The 24,393-nt window shown below is 47.3% G+C and overlaps 1 protein-coding gene across 1 annotated transcript in view; it reads right to left on the bottom strand.

Moving 5' to 3' along the window:
* The window catches only part of LOC106562552 (metallophosphoesterase MPPED2), a 195,279-nt gene extending 171,331 nt beyond the window's left edge, over positions 1–23,948 (bottom strand). The window contains exons 1-2 of the mRNA XM_045707978.2: positions 23,689–23,948; positions 20,598–20,872 (exon numbers count right to left, since the gene is read on the bottom strand). Coding sequence (XP_045563934.1) covers positions 20,598–20,725 — 128 coding nt within the window. The 5' untranslated portion in view covers positions 20,726–20,872; positions 23,689–23,948. The remainder of the gene's footprint in view (positions 1–20,597; positions 20,873–23,688) is intronic.
* Between the last annotated feature and the right edge of the window lie 445 nt (positions 23,949–24,393).

Raw genomic sequence — 24,393 nt, 5'->3', positions numbered from 1 at the left:
CATCTGGGGGCGGGGCATCCACTATTATTTCTAAAAGGGAAAGGGGAAAACCTAGTCAGTTGTACAACTGAATGTATTCAGCTGAAATGTGTCTTCCACATTTAACCCAACCCCTCTGAATCAGAGAGGTGGGGGGGCTGCCTTAATCGACATCCACGTCTTCAGTGCCCGGGGAAGGCACCTGCTGCCTATTAGAGTTACATATAATCCCCTATTACAGAGTTACATATAATTCCCTATTACAGAGTTACATATAATCCCCTATTATATTACAGAGTTAAATATAATCACCTATTAGAGTTACATATAATCCCCTATTACAGAGTTACATATAATCCCCTATTACAGAGTTACATATAATCCCCTATTACAGAGTTACATATAATCACCTATTACAGAGTTACATATAATCCCCTATTACAGAGTTACATATAATCCCCTATTACAGAGTTACATATAATCACCTATTACAGAGTTACATATAATCACCTATTACAGAGTTACATATAATCACCTATTACAGAGTTACATATAATCACCTATTATATTACAGAGTTACATATAATCCCCTATTACAGAGTTACATATAATCCCCTATTACAGAGTTACATATAATCACCTATTACAGAGGTACATATAATCACCTATTATATTACAGAGTTACATATAATAACCTATTATATTACAGAGTTACATATAATCCCCTATTACAGAGTTACATATAATCCCCTATTATATTACAGAGTTAAATATAATCAACTATTAGAGTTACATATAATCCCCTATTACAGAGTTACATATAATCCCCTATTACAGAGTTACATAATCACCTATTATAGAGTTACATATAATCACCTATTACAGAGTTACATATAATCCCCTATTACAGAGTTACATATAATCCCCTATTACAGAGTTACATATAATCACCTATTATAGAGTTACATATAATCCCCTATTACAGAGTTACATATAATCCCCTATTACAGAGTTACATATAATCCCCTATTATATTACAGAGTTACATAATCCCCTATTACAGAGTTACATATAATCAGCTATTATAGAGTTACTTAAAATAACCTATTACAGAGTTACATATAATCACCTATTACACAGTTACATATAATCACCTATTAGAGTTACCTATAATCCCCTATTACAGAGTTACATATAATCCCCTATTACAGAGTTACATTTAATCACCTATTATAGTGTTACATTTAATCACCTATTACAGAGTTACATATAATCACCTATTACAGAGTTACATATAATCACCTATTACAGAGGTACATATAATCACCTATTATATTACAGAGTTACATATAATAACCTATTATATTACAGAGTTACATATAATCCCCTATTACAGAGTTACATATAATCACCTATTATATTACAGTTACATATAATCACCTATTACAGAGTTACATATAATCACCTATTACAGAGTTACATATAATCACCTATTATATTACAGTTGCATATAATCCCCTATTAAAGAGTTACATATAATCACCTATTATATTACAGAGTTACATATAATCACCAATTACAGAGTTACATATAATCACCTATTACAGAGTTACATATAATCACCTATTACAGAGTTACATATACTAATCTATTACAGAGTTACATATAATCACCTATTCTCCTCTAATACTCCTTCCCTCTTTCATTCCCAATCAACACCCACCACAGTTGTCATGTCTTAATGATTTTCCAGTCAATAGCCCTCTAATGGCTAGGCCCCAACCTAGAGCCTTTGGGGGTCAAAGGGCAAATGTCAAATCGCTAATCAACTGGAGTTGACCCCGTCCTACCTAGTGTTAATAAATATGCGATTAGCTGTCTCCATTTGCGTCCCTGTTGTAGTAAAACAGCCAGAGGGCAGAGCTTAAATTCAAATGATTTCATTCACTGCCAAATGATGATTGTGGAAATAAGGTCAAGACAGGCGGTATGTGTCTAAGAACATTTGAAGAATTTCTATGTTTTTCTCTCTCTCATCTTTCTCTCGTTTCAGTAGCAAGGTCTGCTAATAACCTTTCATTTCTAAGACATTACATTAAGTGACCTGCTGTTTATTATGATTTTGCTTAATTAATTACCGTCATTCTAATACATGATTTACTCATAAAACATGTATTTACTAATAAATGCAGAAATACATTATATATTTTAAAGAGTAAACTAGTTCATTCATGATTTTACACTAGTATTAATAATGGTTATGTGCATGACCTTCTAAATCCCATTAGTTTATAGTCTGTGTATTGGAGGTGTGCATGACCTTCTAAATCCCATTAGTTTATAGTCTGTGTATTGGAGGTGTGCATGACCTTCTAAATCACATTAGTTTATAGTCTGTGTATTGGAGGTGTGCATGACCTTCTAAATGCCATTAGTTTATAGTCTGTGTATTGGAGGTGTGCATGATCTTCTAAATCCCATTAGTTTATAGTCTGTGTATTGGAGGTGTGCATGACCTTCTAAATCCCATTAGTTTATAGTCTGTGTATTGGAGGTGTGCATGACCTTCTAAATCCCATTAGTTTATAGTCTGTGTATTGGAGGTGTGCATGACCTTCTAAATCCCATTAGTTTATAGTCTGTGTATTGGAGGTGTGCATGACCTTCTAAATCCCATTAGTTTATAGTCTGTGTATTGGAGGTGTGCATGACCTTCTAAATCCCATTAGTTTATAGTCTGTGTATTGGAGGTGTGCATGACCTTCTAAATCCCATTAGTTTATAGTCTGTGTATTGGAGGTGTGCATGACCTTCTAAATCACATTAGTTTATAGTCTGTGTATTGGAGGTGTGCATGACCTTCTAAATCACATTAGTTTATAGTCTGTGTATTGGAGGTGTGCATGACCTTCTAAATCACATTAGTTTATAGTCTGTGTATTGGAGGTGTGCATGACCTTCTAAATCCCATTAGTTTATAGTCTGTGTATTGGAGGTGTGCATGACCTTCTAAATCCCATTAGTTTATAGTCTGTGTATTGGAGGTGTGCATGACCTTCTAAATCCCATTAGTTTATAGTCTGTGTATTGGAGGTGTGCATGACCTTCTAAATCACATTAGTTTATAGTCTGTGTATTGGAGGTGTGCATGACCTTCTAAATCCCATTAGTTTATAGTCTGTGTATTGGAGGTGTGCAATAGTGGAGAATGTTGGCTGCTCTGAGAGGTAGAGGTAGAGAGAGAGAAAGAGAGAGGTGGAGAGAGAAAGAGAGAGAGAGGTAGAGAGAGAGAAAAAGCGAGAGAGAGAGGTAGAGAGAAAAAGCGAGAGAGAGAGAGGTAGAGAGAAAAAGTGAGAGAGAGAGAAAGAGAGAGGTGGAGAGAGAAAGAGAGAAAGAGGTAGAGAGAAAGAGCGAGAGAGAGGTAGAGGGAGAGAAAGAGCGAGAGAGAGGTAGAGAGAAAGAGTGTGAGAGAGGTAGAGAGAAAGAGCGTGAGAGAGGTAGAGAGAAAGAGCGTGAGAGAGGTAGAGAGAGAGAAGTAGAGAGAGAGGTAGAGAGAGAGGTAGAGAGAGAAAGAGAGAGAGTTAGATAGAGAAAGAGAGAGGTAGAGAGAGAGAGTTAGAGAGAGAAAGAGAGAGGTAGAGAGAGAGAGAAAGAGAGAGGCAGAGAGAGAGAGAGAAAGAGAGAGAGTTAGAGAGAGAAAGAGAGAGAGGTAGAGAGAGAAAGAGAGAGGTAGAGAGAGAAAGAGAGAGGTAGAGAGAGAGAAAGAGAGAGGTAGAGAGAGAGAAAGAGAGAGGTAGAGAGAGAGAGAATGAGAGAGGTAGAGAGAGAGAGAAAGAGAGGTAGAGAGAGAGAGAAAGAGAGAGGTAGAGAGAGAGAGAAAGAGAGAGGTAGAGAGAGAGAGAAAGAGAGAGGTAGAGAGAGGTAGAGAGAGGTAGAGCGAGAGAGGTAGAGAGAGGTAGAGAGAGGTAGAGCGAGAGGGGTAGAGAGAGAAGTAGAGAAAGAGGTAGAGAGAGAGTAAGAGAGTTAGAGAGAGAGAGAAGTCGAGAGAGAGTGAGAAGTAGAGAGATAGAGAAAGAAGTAGAGAGATAGAGAAAGAGTGAGGTAGAGAGTGAGAGTTAGAGCGAGAGAAGTAGAGCGAGAGAGAGGTAGAGAGAGAGTGAGAGGTAGTGAGAAGGAGTGAGAGAGAGATAGGGAGAGGTAGAGAGAGAGAAAGAGAGACGTAGAGAGAGAGAAAGAGAGAGGTAGAGAGAGAGAGAAAGAGAGAGGTAGAGAGAGAGAGAAAGAGAGAGGTAGAGAGAGAGAGAAAGAGAGAGAAGAGAGAAAGAGAGGTAGAGAGAGAGAGAAAGAGAGAGGTAAAGAGAGAGAAAGAGAGAGGTAGAGAGAGAGAAAGAGAGAGGTAGAGAGAGAGAAAGAGAGAGGTAGAGAGAGAGAAAGAGAGAGGTAGAGAGAGGGAAAGAGAGAGAGTTAGAGAGAGAGAGCAAGAGAGAGGTAGAGAGAGAGTTAGAGAGAGAAAGAGAGAGTTAGAGAGAAAAAGAGAGAGGTAGAGAGAGAAAGAGAGAGGTAGAGAGAGAGAAAGAGGTAGAGAGAGAGAAAGAGGTAGAGAGAGAAAGAGAGGTAGAGAGAGAGAGAGAGAGGTAGAGAGAGAGAGAAAGAGAGAGGTAGAGAGAGGTAGAGAGAGAGGGGTAGAGAGAGAAGTAGAGAGAGGTAGAGAGAGAGTGAGAGAGTTAGAGAGAGAGAGAGCGAGAGTCGAGAGATAGAGAGAGAAGTAGAGAGATAGAGAAAGAGTGAGGTAGAGAGTGAGAGTTAGAGCGAGAGAAGTAGAGCGAGAGAGAGTGAGAGGTAATGAGAAGGAGCGAGAGAGAGATAGGGAGAGGTAGAGAGAGAGAAAGAGAGAGGTAGAGAGAGAAAGAGAGAGGTAGAGAGAGAGAGAGAGAAAGAGGTAGAGAGAAAGAGGTAGAGAGAGAGAGAGGTAGAGAGAGAGAGAAAGAGAGAGGTAGAGAGAGAGAGAGAAAGAGAGAGGTAGAGAGAGAGAAAGAGGTAGAGAGAGAAAAAGAGGTAGAGAGAGAGAAAGAGGTAGAGAGAGAAAGAGGTAGAGAGAGAAAGAGGTAGAGAGAGAGAGAAAGAGGTAGAGAGAGAGAGAAAGAGAGAGAGAGGTAGAGAGAGAGAGAAAGAGAGCGGTAGAGAGGTAGAGAGAGTGGTAGAGAGAGAAGTAGAGAGAGAGTGAGAGAGTTAGAGAGAGAGAGAGAAGTCGAGAGATAGAGAGATAGAGAAAGAAGTAGAGAGATAGAGAAAGAGTGAGGTAGAGAGTGAGAGTTAGAGCGAGAGAAGTAGAGCGAGAGAGAGGTAGAGAGAGAGTGAGAGGTAGTGAGAAGGAGCGAGAGAGAGATAGGGAGAGGTAGAGAGAGAGAAAGAGAGAGGTAGAGAGAGAGAAAGAGAGAGGTAGAGAGAGAGAAAGAGAGAGGTAGAGATAGAGAAAGAGAGGTAGAGAGAGAGAGAGAGAAATAGGTAGAGAGAGAGTTAGAGAGAGAGAAAGAGAGAGGTAGAGAGAGGTAGAAAGAGAGAGAAAGAGAGAGGTAGAGAGAGAGAAAGAGAGAGGTAGAGAGAGAGAGAGAGGTAGAGAGAGAGAGAAAGAGAGAGGTAGAGAGAGAGAAAGAGAGAGAAAGAGAGAGAAAGAGAGGGGTAGAGAGAGGGAAAGAGAGAGAGTTAGAGAGAGAGAGAAAGAGAGAAAGAGGTAGAGAGAGAAAGAGAGAAAGAGGTAGAGAGAGAGAGAAAGAGCGGCAGAGAGAGAGAGAAAGAGAGGTAGAGAGAGAGAGAAAGAGAGAGGTAGAGAAAGAGAGAAAGGTAGAGAGAAAGAAAGAGAGGTAGAGAGAGAGAAAGAGAGAGAGAAAGAGAGAGAGAGAGTAAGAGAAAGAGAGAGGTAGAGAGAGAGAAAGAGAGACTCCTCAATGGAGCGGTTCCTTTGATGGGGATAGCATCACCACAGCACAGATCAACCACCACAAATGGACTGTTCCTCCTTATCAGCCCTCTCAGAACTACTGTATGCCACTGGGAGTGTGTGTGTGTGTGTGTGTGTGTGTGTGTGTGTGTGTGTGTGTGTGTGTGTGTGTGTGTGTGTGTGTGTGTGTGTGTGTGTGTGTGTGTGTGTGTGTGTGTGTGTGTGTGTAAGGGAGTTCATATGTGGGTTCAAGGGACACAGCAAGACAACAAGAGAGTGTATATTTGTGTGTGCATCCTACAACCATATCACCATCTCCTGAGCTCGAAACGCTATGGGGGCAAATGACAAAGATAATGATCCCTGCCTGGCTACCACTGTTCCTTCCTCTCTACCTGTTCTTCATTTATTGCTCATCCTGGTCAAACATCAAAACATATTGGTCCACATTCACCCTATCAACCCCCCAAACATGCACGCGCGCACCACACACAGTCACACACAGTCACACACAGTCACACACAGTCACACACAGTCACACACACAACCCCCCCATGCTCACTCATCCACAGAGCAATACCATTTCTAGGAGAGGAGCAGAGAGTGCCTCTCTTATCTTCTGCGTTTCAGCTGTCCTCTAATTCAATAAACTACAGAGGAACAAAATGAACACAGAAATAACAGAGAGGAGAGAGAGGAGAGAGAGAACGAGCAAGGTGAAGAAAGAAACGAATGGACAGAGAGGCAGAATGAGGAAACAGGGATATCTAAAACACAGGCACACAACCCAAATGTAAAATAATACATGTAAACAAACATGTTATGGTCTTTCCTTCCATCTCCCTGTCCCCCTCTGTATCTAGTAGAGGAGCAACCTGCTGGCCCCTCCCTGTCCCCCTCTGTATCTAGTAGAGGAGCAACCTGCTGGCCCCTCCCTGTCCCCCTCTGTATCTAGTAGAGGAGCAACCTGCTGGCCCCTCCCTGTCCCCCTCTGTATCTAGTAGAGGAGCAACCTGCTGGCCCCTCCCTGTCCCCCTCTGTATCTAGTAGAGGAGCAACCTGCTGGCCCCTCCCTGTCCCCCTCTGTATCTAGTAGAGGAGCAACCTGCTGGCCCCTCCCTGTCCCCCTCTGTATCTAGTAGAGGAGCAACCTGCTGGCCCCTCCCTGTCCCCCTCTGTATCTAGTAGAGGAGCAACCTGCTGGCCCCTCCCTGTCCCCCTCTGTATCTAGTAGAGGAGCAACCTGCTGGCCCCTCCCTGTCCCCCTCTGTATCTAGTAGAGGAGCAACCTGCTGGCCCCTCCCTGTCCCCATCTGTATCTAGTAGAGGAGCAACCTGCTGGCCCCTCCCTGTCCCCCTCTGTATCTAGTAGAGGAGCAACCTGCTGGCCCGTCCCTGTCCCCCTATGTATCTAGTAGAGGAGCAACCTGCTGGCCCGTCCCTGTCCCCCTCTGTATCTAGTAGAGGAGCAACCTGCTGGCCCCTCCCTGTCCCCCTCTGTATCTAGTAGAGGAGCAACCTGCTGGCCCCTCCCTGTCCCCCTCTGTATCTAGTAGAGGAGCAACCTGCTGGCCCCTCCCTGTCCCCCTCTGTATCTAGTAGAGGAGCAACCTGCTGGCCCCTCCCTGTCCCCCTCTGTATCTAGTAGAGGAGCAACCTGCTGGCCCCTCCCTGTCCCCATCGGTATCTAGTAGAGGAGCAACCTGCTGGCCCCTCCCTGTCCCCCTCTGTATCTAGTAGAGGAGCAACCTGCTGGCCCCTCCCTGTCCCCCTCTGTATCTAGTAGAGGAGCAACCTGCTGGCCCCTCCCTGTCCCCATCTGTATCTAGTAGAGGAGCAACCTGCTGGCCCCTCCCTGTCCCCATCTGTATCTAGTAGAGGAGCAACCTGCTGGCCCCTCCCTGTCCCCATCTGTATCTAGTAGAGGAGCAACCTGCTGGCCCCTCCCTGTCCCCCTCTGTATCTAGTAGAGGAGCAACCTGCTGGCCCCTCCCTGTCCCCCTCTGTATCTAGTAGAGGAGCAACCTGCTGGCCCCTCCCTGTCCCCCTCTGTATCTAGTAGAGGAGCAACCTGCTGGCCCCTCCCTGTCCCCCTCTGTATCTAGTAGAGGAGCAACCTGCTGGCCCCTCCCTGTCCCCCTATGTATCTAGTAGAGGAGCAACCTGCTGGCCCGTCCCTGTCCCCCTCTGTATCTAGTAGAGGAGCAACCTGCTGGCCCCTCCCTGTCCCCCTCTGTATCTAGTAGAGGAGCAACCTGCTGGCCCCTCCCTGTCCCCCTCTGTATCTAGTAGAGGAGCAACCTGCTGGCCCCTCCCTGTCCCCATCTGTATCTAGTAGAGGAGCAACCTGCTGGCCCCTCCCTGTCCCCATCTGTATCTAGTAGAGGAGCAACCTGCTGGCCCCTCCCTGTCCCCCTCTGTATCTAGTAGAGGAGCAACCTGCTGGCCCCTCCCTGTCCCCCTCTGTATCTAGTAGAGGAGCAACCTGCTGGCCCCTCCCTGTCCCCCTCTGTATCTAGTAGAGGAGCAATCTGCTGGCCCCTCCCTGTCCCCATCTGTATCTAGTAGAGGAGCAACCTGCTGGCCCCTCCCTGTCCCCCTCTGTATCTAGTAGAGGAGCAACCTGCTGGCCCCTCCCTGTCCCCCTCTGTATCTAGTAGAGGAGCAACCTGCTGGCCCCTCCCTGTCCCCCTCTGTATCTAGTAGAGGAGCAACCTGCTGGCCCCTCCCTGTCCCCCTCTGTATCTAGTAGAGGAGCAACCTGCTGGCCCCTCCCTGTCCCCCTCTGTATCTAGTAGAGGAGCAACCTGCTGGCCCCTCCCTGTCCCCCTCTGTATCTAGTAGAGGAGCAACCTGCTGGCCCGTCCCTGTCCCCATCTGTATCTAGTAGAGGAGCAACCTGCTGGCCCCTCCCTGTCCCCCTCTGTATCTAGTAGAGGAGCAACCTGCTGGCCCCTCCCTGTCCCCCTCTGTATCTAGTAGAGGAGCAACCTGCTGGCCCCTCCCTGTCCCCCTCTGTATCTAGTAGAGGAGCAACCTGCTGGCCCGTCCCTGTCCCCCTCTGTATCTAGTAGAGGAGCAACCTGCTGGCCCCTCCCTGTCCCCCTCTGTATCTAGTAGAGGAGCAACCTGCTGGCCCGTCCCTGTCCCCATCTGTATCTAGTAGAGGAGCAACCTGCTGGCCCGTCCCTGTCCCCCTCTGTATCTAGTAGAGGAGCAACCTGCTGGCCCCTCCCTGTCCCCCTCTGTATCTAGTACAGGAGCAACCTGCTGGCCCGTCCCTGTCCCCATCTGTATCTAGTAGAGGAGCAACCTGCTGGCCCCTCCCTGTCCCCATCTGTATCTAGTAGAGGAGCAACCTGCTGGCCCCTCCCTGTCCCCCTCTGTATCTAGTAGAGGAGCAACCTGCTGGCCCGTCCCTGTCCCCCTCTGTATCTAGTAGAGGAGCAACCTGCTGGCCCCTCCCTGTCCCCCTCTGTATCTAGTAGAGGAGCAACCTGCTGGCCCGTCCCTGTCCCCCTCTGTATCTAGTAGAGGAGCAACCTGCTGGCCCCTCCCTGTCCCCCTCTGTATCTAGTAGAGGAGCAACCTGCTGGCCCCTCCCTGTCCCCCTCTGTATCTAGTAGAGGAGCAACCTGCTGGCCCCTCCCTGTCCCCCTCTGTATCTAGTAGAGGAGCAACCTGCTGGCCCCTCCCTGTCCCCCTCTGTATCTAGTAGAGGAGCAACCTGCTGGCCCCTCCCTGTCCCCCTCTGTATCTAGTAGAGGAGCAATCTGCTGGCCCCTCCCTGTCCCCATCTGTATCTAGTAGAGGAGCAACCTGCTGGCCCCTCCCTGTCCCCCTCTGTATCTAGTAGAGGAGCAACCTGCTGGCCCCTCCCTGTCCCCCTCTGTATCTAGTAGAGGAGCAACCTGCTGGCCCCTCCCTGTCCCCCTCTGTATCTAGTAGAGGAGCAACCTGCTGGCCCCTCCCTGTCCCCCTCTGTATCTAGTAGAGGAGCAACCTGCTGGCCCCTCCCTGTCCCCCTCTGTATCTAGTAGAGGAGCAACCTGCTGGCCCCTCCCTGTCCCCCTCTGTATCTAGTAGAGGAGCAACCTGCTGGCCCGTCCCTGTCCCCATCTGTATCTAGTAGAGGAGCAACCTGCTGGCCCCTCCCTGTCCCCCTCTGTATCTAGTAGAGGAGCAACCTGCTGGCCCCTCCCTGTCCCCCTCTGTATCTAGTAGAGGAGCAACCTGCTGGCCCCTCCCTGTCCCCCTCTGTATCTAGTAGAGGAGCAACCTGCTGGCCCCTCCCTGTCCCCCTCTGTATCTAGTAGAGGAGCAACCTGCTGGCCCCTCCCTGTCCCCCTCTGTATCTAGTAGAGGAGCAACCTGCTGGCCCCTCCCTGTCCCCCTCTGTATCTAGTAGAGGAGCAACCTGCTGGCCCTCCCTGTCCCCTCTGTATCTAGTAGAGGAGCAACCTGCTGGCCCCTCCCTGTCCCCCTCTGTATCTAGTAGAGGAGCAACCTGCTGGCCCCTCCCTGTCCCCCTCTGTATCTAGTAGAGGAGCAACCTGCTGGCCCGTCCCTGTCCCCCTCTGTATCTAGTAGAGGAGCAACCTGCTGGCCCCTCCCTGTCCCCCTCTGTATCTAGTAGAGGAGCAACCTGCTGGCCCGTCCCTGTCCCCATCTGTATCTAGTAGAGGAGCAACCTGCTGGCCCGTCCCTGTCCCCCTCTGTATCTAGTAGAGGAGCAACCTGCTGGCCCCTCCCTGTCCCCCTCTGTATCTAGTAGAGGAGCAACCTGCTGGCCCCTCCCTGTCCCCCTCTGTATCTAGTAGAGGAGCAACCTGCTGGCCCGTCCCTGTCCCCCTCTGTATCTAGTAGAGGAGCAACCTGCTGGCCCCTCCCTGTCCCCCTCTGTATCTAGTAGAGGAGCAACCTGCTGGCCCGTCCCTGTCCCCATCTGTATCTAGTAGAGGAGCAACCTGCTGGCCCGTCCCTGTCCCCCTCTGTATCTAGTAGAGGAGCAACCTGCTGGCCCCTCCCTGTCCCCCTCTGTATCTAGTACAGGAGCAACCTGCTGGCCCGTCCCTGTCCCCATCTGTATCTAGTAGAGGAGCAACCTGCTGGCCCCTCCCTGTCCCCCTCTGTATCTAGTAGAGGAGCAACCTGCTGGCCCCTCCCTGTCCCCCTCTGTATCTAGTAGAGGAGCAACCTGCTGGCCCGTCCCTGTCCCCCTCTGTATCTAGTAGAGGAGCAACCTGCTGGCCCCTCCCTGTCCCCCTCTGTATCTAGTACAGGAGCAACCTGCTGGCCCGTCCCTGTCCCCATCTGTATCTAGTAGAGGAGCAACCTGCTGGCCCCTCCCTGTCCCCCTCTGTATCTAGTAGAGGAGCAACCTGCTGGCCCCTCCCTGTCCCCCTCTGTATCTAGTAGAGGAGCAACCTGCTGGCCCCTCCCTGTCCCCCTCTGTATCTAGTAGAGGAGCAACCTGCTGGCCCCTCCCTGTCCCCCTCTGTATCTAGTAGAGGAGCAACCTGCTGGCCCCTCCCTGTCCCCCTCTGTATCTAGTAGAGGAGCAACCTGCTGGCCCCTCCCTGTCCCCCTCTGTATCTAGTAGAGGAGCAACCTGCTGGCCCCTCCCTGTCCCCCTCTGTATCTAGTAGAGGAGCAACTTGCTGGCCCCTCCCTGTCCCCTTCTGTATCTAGTAGAGGAGCAACCTGCTGGCCCCTCCCTGTCCCCCTCTGTATCTAGTACAGGAGCAACCTGCTGGCCCCTCCCTGTTAGTCCCGCTGGCCCCTCCCTGTTAGTCCCGCTGGCCCCTCCCTGTTAGTCCCGCTGGCCCCTCCCTGTTAGTTCTGGGGCGGCAGGTAGCCTAGTAGTTAGAGGCAGGTAGCGTAGTAGTTAAAGGCAGGTAGCCTCGTGGTTAGAGGCAGGTAGCCTAGTAGTTAGAGGCAGGTAGCCTCGTGGTTAGAGGCAGGTAGCCTCGTAGTTAGAGGCAGGTAGCCTAGTAGTTAGAGTCAGGCAGCCTCGTGGTTAGAGGCAGCCGGCCTAGTGGTTAAAGGCAGCCGGCCGAGTGGTTAGAGGCAGCCGGCCTAGTGGTTAGAGGCAGCCGGCCTAGTGGTTAAAGACAGCCGGCCTAGTGGTTAAAGGCAGCCGGCCGAGTGGTTAGAGGCAGCCGGCCGAGTGGTTAGAGGCAGGTAGCCTAGTGGTTAGAGGCAGGTAGCCTAGTAGTTAGAGTCAGGCAGCCTCATGGTTAGAGGCAGCCGGCCTAGTGGTTAAAGGCAGCCGGCCGAGTGGTTAAAGCCGGCCGGCCGAGTGGTTAGAGGCAGCCGGCCGAGTGGTTAGAGGCAGCCGGCCGAGTGGTTAGAGGCAGGTAGCCTAGTGGTTAGAGGCAGGTAGCCTAGTGGTTAGAGGCAGGTAGCCTAGTGGTTAGAGGCAGGTAGCCTAGAGCGTTGGGCCAGTAACCGAAAGGTTGCTGGATCGAATCCCAGAGCTGACAAGGTAAAAATCTATCGTTCTGCTCCTGAACAAGGCAGTTAACCCACTGTACCCTGGTAGGCCATCATTGTAAATAAGAATTTGTTCTTAACTAACTTGCCTAGTTAAATAAAAAATAAAAATAAATATTCCTGCTGGCCCCTCCCTGTTAGTCCTGCCATAATGGGAAAGTATGGAACACAAAGCCTGTGTTTAATATCACCATGGACGGAACCTTCCGGCGCTTCATTGAGGAATAAATTGCTTCTGCTAATGTTCCTTTCATTACGCCACAGCCCTTAATTGTGCTGCTGACAGGCCTCTGGCTACAGGGGGGATGGGCAGAGACATAGCGTATTACGGCGGTGTGTGTGTTTGTTTCTGCAGCCTCACACACACACACACACACACACACACACACACACAAGCACAATACCAGGGATTTCAGGATTTAGAGTCGACACAGAGGAATGAACTGTTATTAGTCTGAATATACATCGTCGGCCTTATACCTGTGCAGAACGGAGCCAAAACAGACTACAGGATGTGGTAGCAACATATCCACACTCATAAAGCGCTTCAAGCACAAATAAACTACCCCCACAGGGACCCACAGGGACCCACAGGGACCCACATCCACTACATACATTTACCAAATATTTGTCAAGCTTTTACCAAGCTGCAAAATGGAAAGTACGTTGCCTTTTTACACATTATAACGTCTTCGCCAGAGAGATGGCAGGATACATTTGCAATTGTAAATGCAAACTGCTTCAACAAAAGCTCAGTGAATATTAAACCAAACGAGGGCACGAGGCAGTGGTCGAGAACTTACGACATGAAAGGCGTCTATTCCTAACGACACAGGAAGCGGCATCATGGAGACATCCCCTCCGCCACGGCGTCCTGCGGTGGGAAGGCCAGTATCTCAAGGACCTCAAAATGGCTTCCATCTCAAAACAACAGACCTGCCGAATGTCAACTGTCACTTAACCCCCGTCCCCCTTGCTGTAGCGCCAGGGCCAAAGGTAGGAGAGGAACTCAATCAAGGGTTCTCCTGTTTCAAAAGCACTCCATTCTGGCTACGGTAAAGCAGCGGGCCCCGGGAACAAAGACACAAAATGGGGCCGGCTGTTTAGTTTCCAACGAGGGGGAAAACTTACTATGGTTCTCCTGAAACTGTCTGAGTGGGGAAGGAGAGAGGGGTGAAGAGGGGAGGAAAGTGAGGGGAGGGAAGGGTAAAGAAGGTGAAGGGGGGAGGAACAGATGAGAGGAAAGGGAAAGACGGCGGAGGAGGAGTAGAGGCCAGCAGAGGTAAAGGGGCAGGTTCGGCTGGACTGATTTAATTTGCAGGTTTCATTATGTGTAACTTGAGAAGAGAGAGGTTTTTGAAGTGATTTGTATCCTATTTTGTCACAGAAAATCCTTAGCATGTGAATCAAACGCAGTGACTTAACATTCACATAGAAGGGAGATGGAAGTACCCTTCTTCATTTTTTAAATGTAACCTTTATTTAACTAACAAGTCAACTAAGACCAAATTCTTTACAATGACGGCCTACCCCAAACCTTAACCCGAACAGTGCTGGGCCAATTGTGCGCTGCCCTATGGGGTTCCCAATCATGGCCGGTTGTGATACAGCCTGGAATCGAACCAGGGTCCGTAGTGACGCCTCTATCACTGAGTTGCAGTGCCTTAGACCGCTGCGCCATTCGGGAGCCCAATTAGGCTACTATCCCAAAAGTATGCGGATTTCTGTCATGTGACACACTACCCGTCAGTAGTCTTCTCTCCCCCAAACACCCCTCGTCATTCACAAAGAGGACCCTATCACAGCAAATCCTATCACAGTCCAAAGCCAAACAGCACATATCTAGACATGCGCTGGGCTAATTGTCAGAAGAAAATCAAGCGAGTGAGTTCATTTGGATGAACACAACTGTACGGCTTTGATTCTGTTCTGTAGCATTTATACAGAACACACAGACACACAGCTGGGTTGATGTTGTTAAATGATTCACACTTTTATGAGCTTCTCAATTATTCAGAGATTGAAAGTAATTAACGAGGCATCTGGAGAAGGACAATGGAATCAAATATGGAATTAAAACACAAGGAAAAAGATGATGCAACTCAGTCCTATTTTGGGGATTAAATTTCCATTTCCACATCATCAAATGAATGTGTAATTCTAACACCACATTCAACAATAACACTGTAATACCACATTTTACCAAACCATCAACAAAGGAATTCTGCTGCATCGTAGTTTAGTGAATGAGTCTGCTTTTGTGTTTTAAAAGCAGCGAGAAGAGCTCCTGTGTAGAGCAGCGAGAAGAGCTCCTGTGTAGAGCTCTCTCAGTGTGTGTGTGTGTGTGCTTGTGTCAGCATGTGTTTGCATGGTTGACTGCATGTATGTGTGTGTGTTAAAAAGTGATCTTGGCCACATGCCAACCTTTAAGCACCTACACCCCCACCTCCCTAAAGAGCCCTGTGTCCCCTTAGTCCCAGTCTGTGTCCCCTTAGTCCCAGTCCAGACTCAGTGTCCCCTTAGTCCCAGACTCAGTGTCCCCTTAGTCCCAGACTCAGTGTCCCCTTAGTCCCAGACTCAGTGTCCCCTTAGTCCCAGACTCAGTGTCCCCTTAGTCCCAGACTCAGTGTCCCCTTAGTCCCAGACTCAGTGTCCCCTTAGTCCCAGACTCAGTGTCCCCTTAGTCCCAGACTCAGTGTCCCCTTAGTCCCAGACTCAGTGTCCCCTTAGTCCCAGACTCAGTGTTCCCTTAGTCCCAGACTCAGTGTCCCCTTAGTCCCAGACTCAGTGTCCCCTTAGTCCCAGTCTCCCCTTAGTCCCAGTCTAAACCCCCAGTGTCCCCTTAGTCCCAGTCTAAACCTCCTGTGTCCCCTTAGCCCCAGTCTAAACACCCTGTGTCCCCTTAGTCCCAGTCTAAACTCTGTGTCCCCTTAGTCCCAGTCAAATCTCTGTGTCCCCTTAGTCCCAGTCAAATCTCTGTGTCCCCTTAGTCCCAGTCAAATCTCTGTGTCCCCTTAGTCCCAGTCAAATCTCTGTGTCCCCTTAGTCCCAGTCTAAACTCCTCATGTCCCCTTAGTCCCAGTATAAATGTCCAGTGTCCTCTTAGTCTCAGTCTAAATTCAGTGTCCCCTTATTCTCAGTCTAAACTATGTGTCCCCTTAGTCCAAGTCAAATCTCAGTGTCCCCTTAGTCCAAGTCAAATTTCAGTGTCCCCTTAGTCCAAGTCAAATCTCAGTGTCCCCTTAGTCCAAGTCAAATCTCTGTGTCCCCTTAGTCTCAGTCTAAAGTCTGTGTCCCCTTAGTCTCAGTCTAAAGTCTGTGTCCCCTTAGTCTCAGTCTAAAGTCTGTGTCCCCTTAGTCTCAGTCTAAAGTCTGTGTCCCCTTAGTCCCAGTCCCAGTGTCCCCTTAGTCCCAGTGTCCCCTTAGTCCCAGTGTCCCCTTAGTCCCAGTCTCAGTGTCCCCTTAGTCCCAGTCTAAACTCCTAGTGTCCCCTTAGTCCCAGTCTAAACTCCTAGTGTCCCCTTAGTCCCAGTCTAAACTCCCAGTGTCCCCTCAGTCCCACTCTAAATGCCCAGGGAACCCTTAGTCCCAGTCTAAACTCCCAGTGTCCTCTTAGTCCCAGTCTAAACTCCTAGTGTCTCCTCAGTCCCAGTCTAAACTCCTAGTGTCTCCTCAGTCCCAGTCTAAACTAACTCTCCGTGTCCCCTTAGTCACAGTTTAAATGTCCAGTGTCCTCTTAGTCCCAGTCTAAACTCAGTGTCCCCTTAGTCCCAGTCTAAACTCCTAGTGTCCTCTTAGTCCCAGTCTAAACTCCCAGTGTCCTCTTAGTCCCAGTCTAAACTCCTAGTGTCTCCTCAGTCCCAGTCTAAACTAATTCCCCGTGTCCCCTTAGTCACAGTTTAAATGTCCAGTGTCCTCTTAGTCCCAGTCTAAACTCCTAGTGTCCCCTTAGTCCCAGTCTAAACTCCCAGTGTCCCCTCAGTCCCACTCTAAATGCCCAGGGAACCCTTAGTCCCAGTCTAAACTCCCAGTGTCCTAATAGTCCCAGTCTAAACTCCTAGTGTCTCCTCAGTCCCAGTCTAAACTCCTAGTGTCTCCTCAATCCCAGTCTAAACTAACTCTCCGTGTCCCCTTAGTCACAGTTTAAATGTCCAGTGTCCTCTTAGTCCCAGTCTAAACTCAGTGTCCCCTTAGTCCCAGTCTAAACTCCTAGTGTCCTCTTAGTCCCAGTCTAAACTCCCAGTGTCCTCTTAGTCCCAGTCTAAACTCCTAGTGTCTCCTCAGTCCCAGTCTAAACGAATTCCCCGTGTCCCCTTAGTCACAGTTTAAATGTCCAGTGTCCTCTTAGTCCCAGTCTAAACTCCTAGTGTCCTCTTAGTCCCAGTCTAAACTCCCAGTGTCCTCTTAGTCCCAGTCTAAACTCCTAGTGTCTCCTCAATCCCAGTCTAAACTAATTCCCCGTGTCCCCTTAGTCACAGTTTAAATGTCCAGTGTCCCCTTAGTCCCAGTCTAAACTCCCAGTGTCCTCTTAGTCCCAGTCTAAACTCCCAGTGTCCTCCCAGTCTAAATGTCCAGTGTCCCCTTAGTCCCAGTCTAAACTCCCAGTGTCCCCTTAGTCCCAGTCTAAACTCCCTGCTTCTCTGTCTGGCCTCTTCTGCATTTTACCCTCACATCCCGCTCAAATTGGACGCAATGCGATTACCGGCCCAACTCAATGCACATGTTCCAAGTTGCTGAGCATTTCACTTCATGGGACGACTAAAAGGAGAGGAAAGGAGAGGAAAGGGAAAACAGACTGTCAGGAAAATAAAGCAACACAAACAAGGCTGGGCTATGTTTGTCTGACACGGAGAGGCTCCCATGCTCTCAAGAATGTTCACTTTGACTCCTGGGTCACGTTACCAAGCATTAGCAAGAAATTGCAGCTGATGGGGTCTGAATGTGTGGGACGCTGTGTGTGTGTGTGGGACGCTGTGTGTGTGTGTGTGTGTGTGTGTGTGTGTGTGTGTGTGTGTGTGTGTGTGTGTGTGTGTGTGTGTGTGTGTGTGTGTGTGTGTGTGTGTGTGTGTGTGTGTGTATACACCCTGTGTGTGTGTGTGTGTGTGTGTGTGTGTGTGTGTGTGTGTGTGTGTGTGTGCGCCGTGTGTGTGTGTGTGTGTGTGTGTGTATACACCGTGTGTGTGTGTGTGTGTGTGTGTGAATACACCATGTGTGTGTGTGTGTATGTGTGTGTGTGTGTGTGTGTGTGTGTGTGTGTGTGTGTGTGTGTGTGTGTGTGTGTGTGTGTGTGTGTGTGAGTGTGTGTGTGTGTGCGTGCGTGCATACACCCTGAGTGTGTGTGTGTGTGTATATACACCCTGAGTGTGTGTGTGTGTTTTCATGCGCGTATCAAAGAGCAGCAATACCTTCCAGTTCCTGCCACACCACACAAGAGACACTGCTGTGCTCCGAGTCACAGACATCCTGGACCGTCCGCCCGGCGCAAAAAACATTAGCAAGGATAAAGTTTCATAAGGCAACCCCCATCTCTCCTATTTTTTCTCTTGGTTCAGGAGGAGCAGCAAGGTCTTTATTTCTGTGTAAATAGTGTTGATGCAGCGGCAGGGCTAGGCTAACCCCGGGCCAATCTGATCATTATCTACCCCATCTAAACAAACCTTACTTTCCCAGAACAGAGCACGCATTCCATAAGCACTCTACATGGTGGGGGAGGGGTGTGTGTGTGTGTTTGTATGTGTGTTTGTTTGTCTGTGTGGGGTGTGTGTGTGTGTGTGTGTGTGTGTGTGTGTGTGTGTGTGTGTGTGTGTGTGTGTGTGTGTGTGTGTGTGTGTTTGTTTGTCTGTGCGGGGTGTATGTGTGTGTGTGTGTGTGTGTGTGTGTGTGTGTGTGTGTGTGTGTGTGTCTGTGCGGGGTGTGTGTGTGTATGTGTGTTTGTTTGTCTGTGCGGGGTGGGTGTGTGTATGTGTGTGTGTTTGTCTGTGTGGGGTGTGTGTGTGTGTGTGTGTGTGTGTGTGTGTGTGTGTGTGTGTGTGTGTGTGTGTGTGTGTGTGTGTGTGTGTCTGTGCGGGGTGTGTGTGTGTGTGTGTGTTTGTTTGTCTGTGCGGGGTGTGTGTGTGTGTGTGTGTGTGTGTGTGTGTGTGTGTGTGTGTGTGTGTGTGTGTGTGTGTGTGTGTGTGTGTGTGTGTGTGTGTGTGTGTGTGTGTGTATGTGTGTTTGTCTGTCTGGGGTGTGTGTGTGTGTGTGTGTGTGTGTGTGTGTGTGTGTGTGTGTATGTGTGTTTGTCTGTCTGGGGTGTGTGTGTGTATGTGTGTTTGTCTGTCTGGGGTGTGTGTGTGTGTGTGTGTGTGTGTGTGTGTGTGTGTGTGTGTGTGTGTGTGTGTGTGTGTGTGTGTGTGTGTGTGTGTGTGTGTGTGTGTGTGTGTGTGTGTGTGTTTGTCTGTGCGGGGTGTGTGTGTGTTTGTCTGTGCGGGGTGTGTGTGTGTTTGTCTGTCTGTGTGGGGTGTGTAAATATACAGCAGCAGTCTCAGTCTCATACACAGGTTAAAGAATGAATGCCTCAGATACTGGCAGCCCTGTAGAAGAGTGCAGGAAACACATGCATGTATTTATCATGGTGCTTAGCTTATTGTATCCCAAAGAAACAAAATGGTAGTTCACGTAATTCAAGTATTATCTAATTACCATTTACCAGGTATTTCCTATGTCAAAACAAGGACCTTACCTCCCTTATCCTACCTCATTTGCACACACTGTATATAGACACCTTTTCTATTGTATTAATAACTGCATGTTTGTTTATTCCATGTGTAACTCTGTGTTGTTGTTTGTTTTGCACTGCTATGCTTTATCTTGGCCAGGTCGCAGTTGTAAATGAGAACTTGTTCTCAACTGGCCCACCTGGTTAAATAAAGGCTCAACTGGCCTACCTGGTTAAATAAAGGCTCAACTGGCCCACCTGGTTAAATAAAGGCTCAACTGGCCTACCTGGTTAAATAAAGGCTCAACTGGCCTACCTGGTTAAATAAAGGTGAAATAAATAAACAAATAAACAAATAAAAGGGTGAAAAATACCAGAAGTGATAATGTGTAATAAAAATGATTTGCATGACATGGTATATAAAGATTTAGCTTCAATGGTTCACTTAAACAACTATGTGAGGATCCAATGGTATTTGATGGTTAATAAAGGACCAGGAGGACAGATGTATAGCGGTCAGAACCTCATGTCCATACACCATAAGATGAGTCAGAGAGAGACCACAGACCAGGCATTCAGACAACCACAGAGTAGAGCGCAACGTCAAGCCTCGCACCAGCCTGCAAAAGAGCCCACTTAAATCAGAAATATTACAATGCCTTTTACATAAATGTGCCACATCGTCCCTGCCCACAGCGTTCTGTTGACCACATGCGGTGGAGATTCGCCGGTCAGAGCACTTTGGCCTTCCGATGAAAAGCAGGGCATTGGGTAGCAGCCCAGACAACGGTAACGTTAAAGAAGTGGCTGGATAAATAAAGGAAGAGGGCAGCCTGATAGACAGAGTGAACATGCTGTAGGGACGCCATGCCATGCTTCAGAAGACTGCTGTTATCAGCTAGTCATGGGCTACAACACAGCTAGAACCTACAACACAGGTAGAACCTACAACACAGCTAGAACCTACAACACAGATAGAACCTACAACAGCGGTAGAACCTACAACACAGCTAGAACCTACAACACAACTAGAACCTACAACACAGATAGAACCTACAACAGCGGTAGAACCTACAACACAGCTAGAACCTACAACACAACTAGAACCTACAACACAACTAGAACCTACAACACAACTAGAACCTACAACACAGATAGAACCTACAACAGCGGTAGAACCTACAACACAACTAGAACCTACAAAACAACTAGAACCTACAACACAACTAGAACCTACAACACAGATAGAACCTACAACAGCGGTAGAACCTATAACAGCAGTAGAACTTACAACACAGCTAGAACCTAGAACACAGGTAGAACATTGCATAGTTCAAGTTTGGTAAGAAGGAATAGGAAAACAATGTGTGTGTGTGTGTGTGTGTGTGTGTGTGTGTGTGTGTGTGTGTGTGTGTGTGTGTGTGTGTGTGTGTGTGTGTGTGTGTGTGTGTGTGTGTGGTGTGTGTGTGTGTGTGTGTGTGTGCTCACATGTGGACATGTGGAGGTTGAAAGCGGCTCTGGTTGATGTTGTAGTGAGTGAAGGCCTGTGTGGGGTTGGAGCTGTACTCGTCCACTGTGATGGTCACTTTGCCCTGAGAGGCGATTCCATGAGCCATGCTTCCGCCGTTCGGACATCAGACACCGTTCACCAGGATCCAAGGCCGAACCGTTCAGCGGTCATCCTTCAGAACCGCTGCTCAGAACTATAACCGCCTCGTGTACAAAACCGGATCAACCACACTGACCCAGAACCACACAGCAATCTGAAGCGAAACAAAGAGAAGAGAAGCAGAACATGGTTGAACCAAAGTTTAAATCACAAGCATGCACTTCTGTAAATGTAGATGAGTGTGATGGAAATAGTAAGAATAGGCCATTCTGATTGGTAAGTAGGTACACACATCAAGCTTCCTCTACACCACAACACTATTCCTGAACACGTTGCCGTGATGACCGACATTGACAGTAAACTGTGAACCTGGCAAATGTTTGTAAAAATGGTCAATTGTACTAAATACTCAAGATACAGTATGTAGATGGGAAATGATACTATAAGCAGGTGCTCGTAATATTAAATAGGGAAATACTGCGTCTTCATTTGCTAAATAAGCAACAGTTGAAAGAGTCAGTAACAACCCTCCTTTTGTTGATTGAGGACGTGATTTGTCAAACAGATTAAACCATACAATTATAATTTTGCAATAGTAATATAAAAAAATATTATAATAATCTGGACAGAAAAAATACACATGCAGTCATTTCAATAACCATAGCCTAAATATCTGAAACTACTCTAAGGCCATCTAAAAACATCTGTCAACTGAAGATCAGAAAATAATAACTACAAACCATTGATTCTGCAGTAATTTCCCTGAACATTTAATTATCATTTAGGATGAAGACAAACTCATCCTGTATGACAAAGAAACTAAAGTGACCAACCATTGGTCAATAAACAGATGCAATAATGAGACCTTTGCAGGTTGTTCAAACACACGGGAAATGACCATATTAATGGAATACAATACATGTAGAAATCATTTGGACACTGAAAACAAATATTAAAAAGTATAAAAGTATAAAAAATTAATCTGAGCATAAAATTGTACTAATTAAATAGTTGCATGCAGAAGCATAGATTGTCTGATGCTATCCTAATTTTACAATGTGGTTAAAATTCGTCACATTAAATTAAAAATTAATTATAGTTAATTGCAAAAGTCAGTTTTCTTTCAAATTGTAAATGTATTTGCATAAAGATTTAGAAAAATATGTTTTGATAGTCATGCAGTTAGTAACATTTTAATTTAAGGCACAAACTCACCTATAAGAGAAATAGATCAATAGTGGTACATCCTAAATAGCCTACATAAATCACAATAGTGTGCGATTGTTTATGAACTAAGAGTAACTAACATAAACTGACGTTACTGACCCAAGAAGACGACCCAAGTTACCGGTGTCGTGTGATTTCGCATGCCGCTTTGGAAGCTTGCTCAACGGTGCTTCAGTTCAGCTGTGCTCCCTCAACCCTTGTGTTGCTCCCTCCTGTCTCAACCCCTGATTGATTATAGTCAGTAGTAAGTAGCCACTGTGGGCTTGACATCGCACCTGCAAGCTTTTTATACGAGACCTCCACTTGCACTGTCTCTCTGATGCAAGGACCGGTAGTCTACTGTGCCCCTCAATTTAAAAGTCCATCACTAATTGAAAAATCGAAACAACGTTCGCCGAGTTCAGGAGAGGATTCATTTCAGTGTTAATAAGTGCTTGATAGACACGAAGACACTACTTTATATTTGTAAATACAGTCATAATTGACATAGCACATTCATAATATATACTGTATATCCTATTGTGTACATATCAGTCCATTACTTTGTATAGGCTAATTACCTTCTAAATCATTTTTATTTTTAATCAGACGTTTTTAAATTATTGATATAGATTTTTGTACTGCATTGTTGTGGGAGCTAACGCAAGAATTTCGTGGCACATTTTATAGCCTCTATGCTGTACATTGTGTACGTGACGAATACCATTTTATTCTTATTTTATTTTGATACAATTTATCGACGCAACAATACACGACGATACATTGTACTATTAGCAACATATGATGATACAACGTATATACATTATATACAAATTATATATATATATATATATATATATATATACACATGGTACTATTAGCAACATAAGATGATACAATGTATATACATTGTATCATCTTATGTATATAGATCCATTGTAACAACTCCAAAGCAACATTGCGACCATGGCTATGTACCAATTAGGCGAAACCCCTCCCTCTGTGTTTAGCTATCACCATTTAGGCCTAGAAGATAACAATACATGCATTAAAATATCTCCAAATTGTCTGTGGACTTGAAATTGTACGGTTTACAATAGGCCTACACTAGCCTAGGCTACTGTAAACAGACACCCGTGAACTTTGCCCAGTGCTTGCAGCACTCCATTGAAAAACGTGAAACTGCAGACAGTGAGCATGCATGGTGTTGGTAGCTAGATATTCCATACGTGTGTATTTTGCAATAGCCTATGATGGCTTACCTTGGTAGCCTACATAGCTAGCTGCAACTAGCTACTTCAAGTAGCTAAATCTGCCCATGCATTTTAAATGCACGCTTTAGCTTCCCATATTAAATGCTTTCGCGCCAATATACTGTAGTTACTCTTTCTTCCAATGCAAACATACATGGTCCTAACTTTAGAAATGCACGTTCAAATGATAAATCCACTATTTACCACCGCATTACTATAGTCGGGGAGAGGGGAAACACACTGACCCTATGGTACCACGCATTACTAGCTCAGTGCACCGCTTGCCATAACATTGCTGTTTTCAATAATGAACAAAAAGGATCTCTGAACTGTGCGTTCTGGCATCTCGTATAAAGAAAGCAGCAAAGGTGGTCAGTGCCAGCGAACCATCTGCACTAACCTCTTGCTCTCCCTCGTAAATGACAAGGCACCTCTAACCTGCGGCTTTGTGTCATGTTTTCTTATTCTCTCCATGCCTGCGATTTTCAAAGCCAGAGGTGAATATAGCTACCTTCGTTCTGGCGGATACGTGTCGCGGGGTCGCCCTCTACGCTGTCAAAAGACGTAGATCCATGCGGGAGAATGCCGATTTTGGAGGCCGGCGGGGGTTGCAGTCTGGGCGGGCAGGGCAGAACCTTCGACCCTGGGGGACCTCGGCTGGCTCTTGTGGAAACGAGACAGACAGAAGCGGAGAGGGGGAGCAAGAGAGAGAGAGAGCAGCCTCGATCTGACAGAGGAGAAGCCGGAGAGCGGTGTAGTGAGATGGGACTGCCACTGGGGTCAGAGAGAGCAGAGAGAGCACAGCCTCACACGCGGGCTCGAGCACGGGCACAGACAGACATGTGCGCACTCCCGTTTGTCTCAAACACCCGTGTTCCGCTTCTGCAAGCTGGCTCAATCTATTCCATTTAGTAAGACAGATAACCACCATGAACCTGTCAGCAACATTTCCACGTGGAAATATACTTTATTTCTCTCGCCATTCGTGGCTTGTCTTTTGGCATGGATATGATAGGCTTGCCTAAGGTATACGAGTATTTAGTGTTTACTGCAATTCACACTTGCAGGGCACCACAGACGTGACGGAGTTGACTGGGAGAGTGGAAAAAATATGCGGCTATCGATTTCCTTCAGTAAAACCATAATACAGAATTCAATACTGTGGCTGCAAGTCCACGAACTCTCCAAATGTCACATCGTTTGTCCACCATGCAGC

This window comes from Salmo salar, chromosome 26 (genome assembly GCF_965601325.2).
Source record: "Salmo salar chromosome 26, fSalSal1, whole genome shotgun sequence".
Classification (NCBI taxonomy): domain Eukaryota; kingdom Metazoa; phylum Chordata; class Actinopteri; order Salmoniformes; family Salmonidae; genus Salmo; species Salmo salar.
This window is presented reverse-complemented; position numbering and strand designations above follow the sequence as displayed.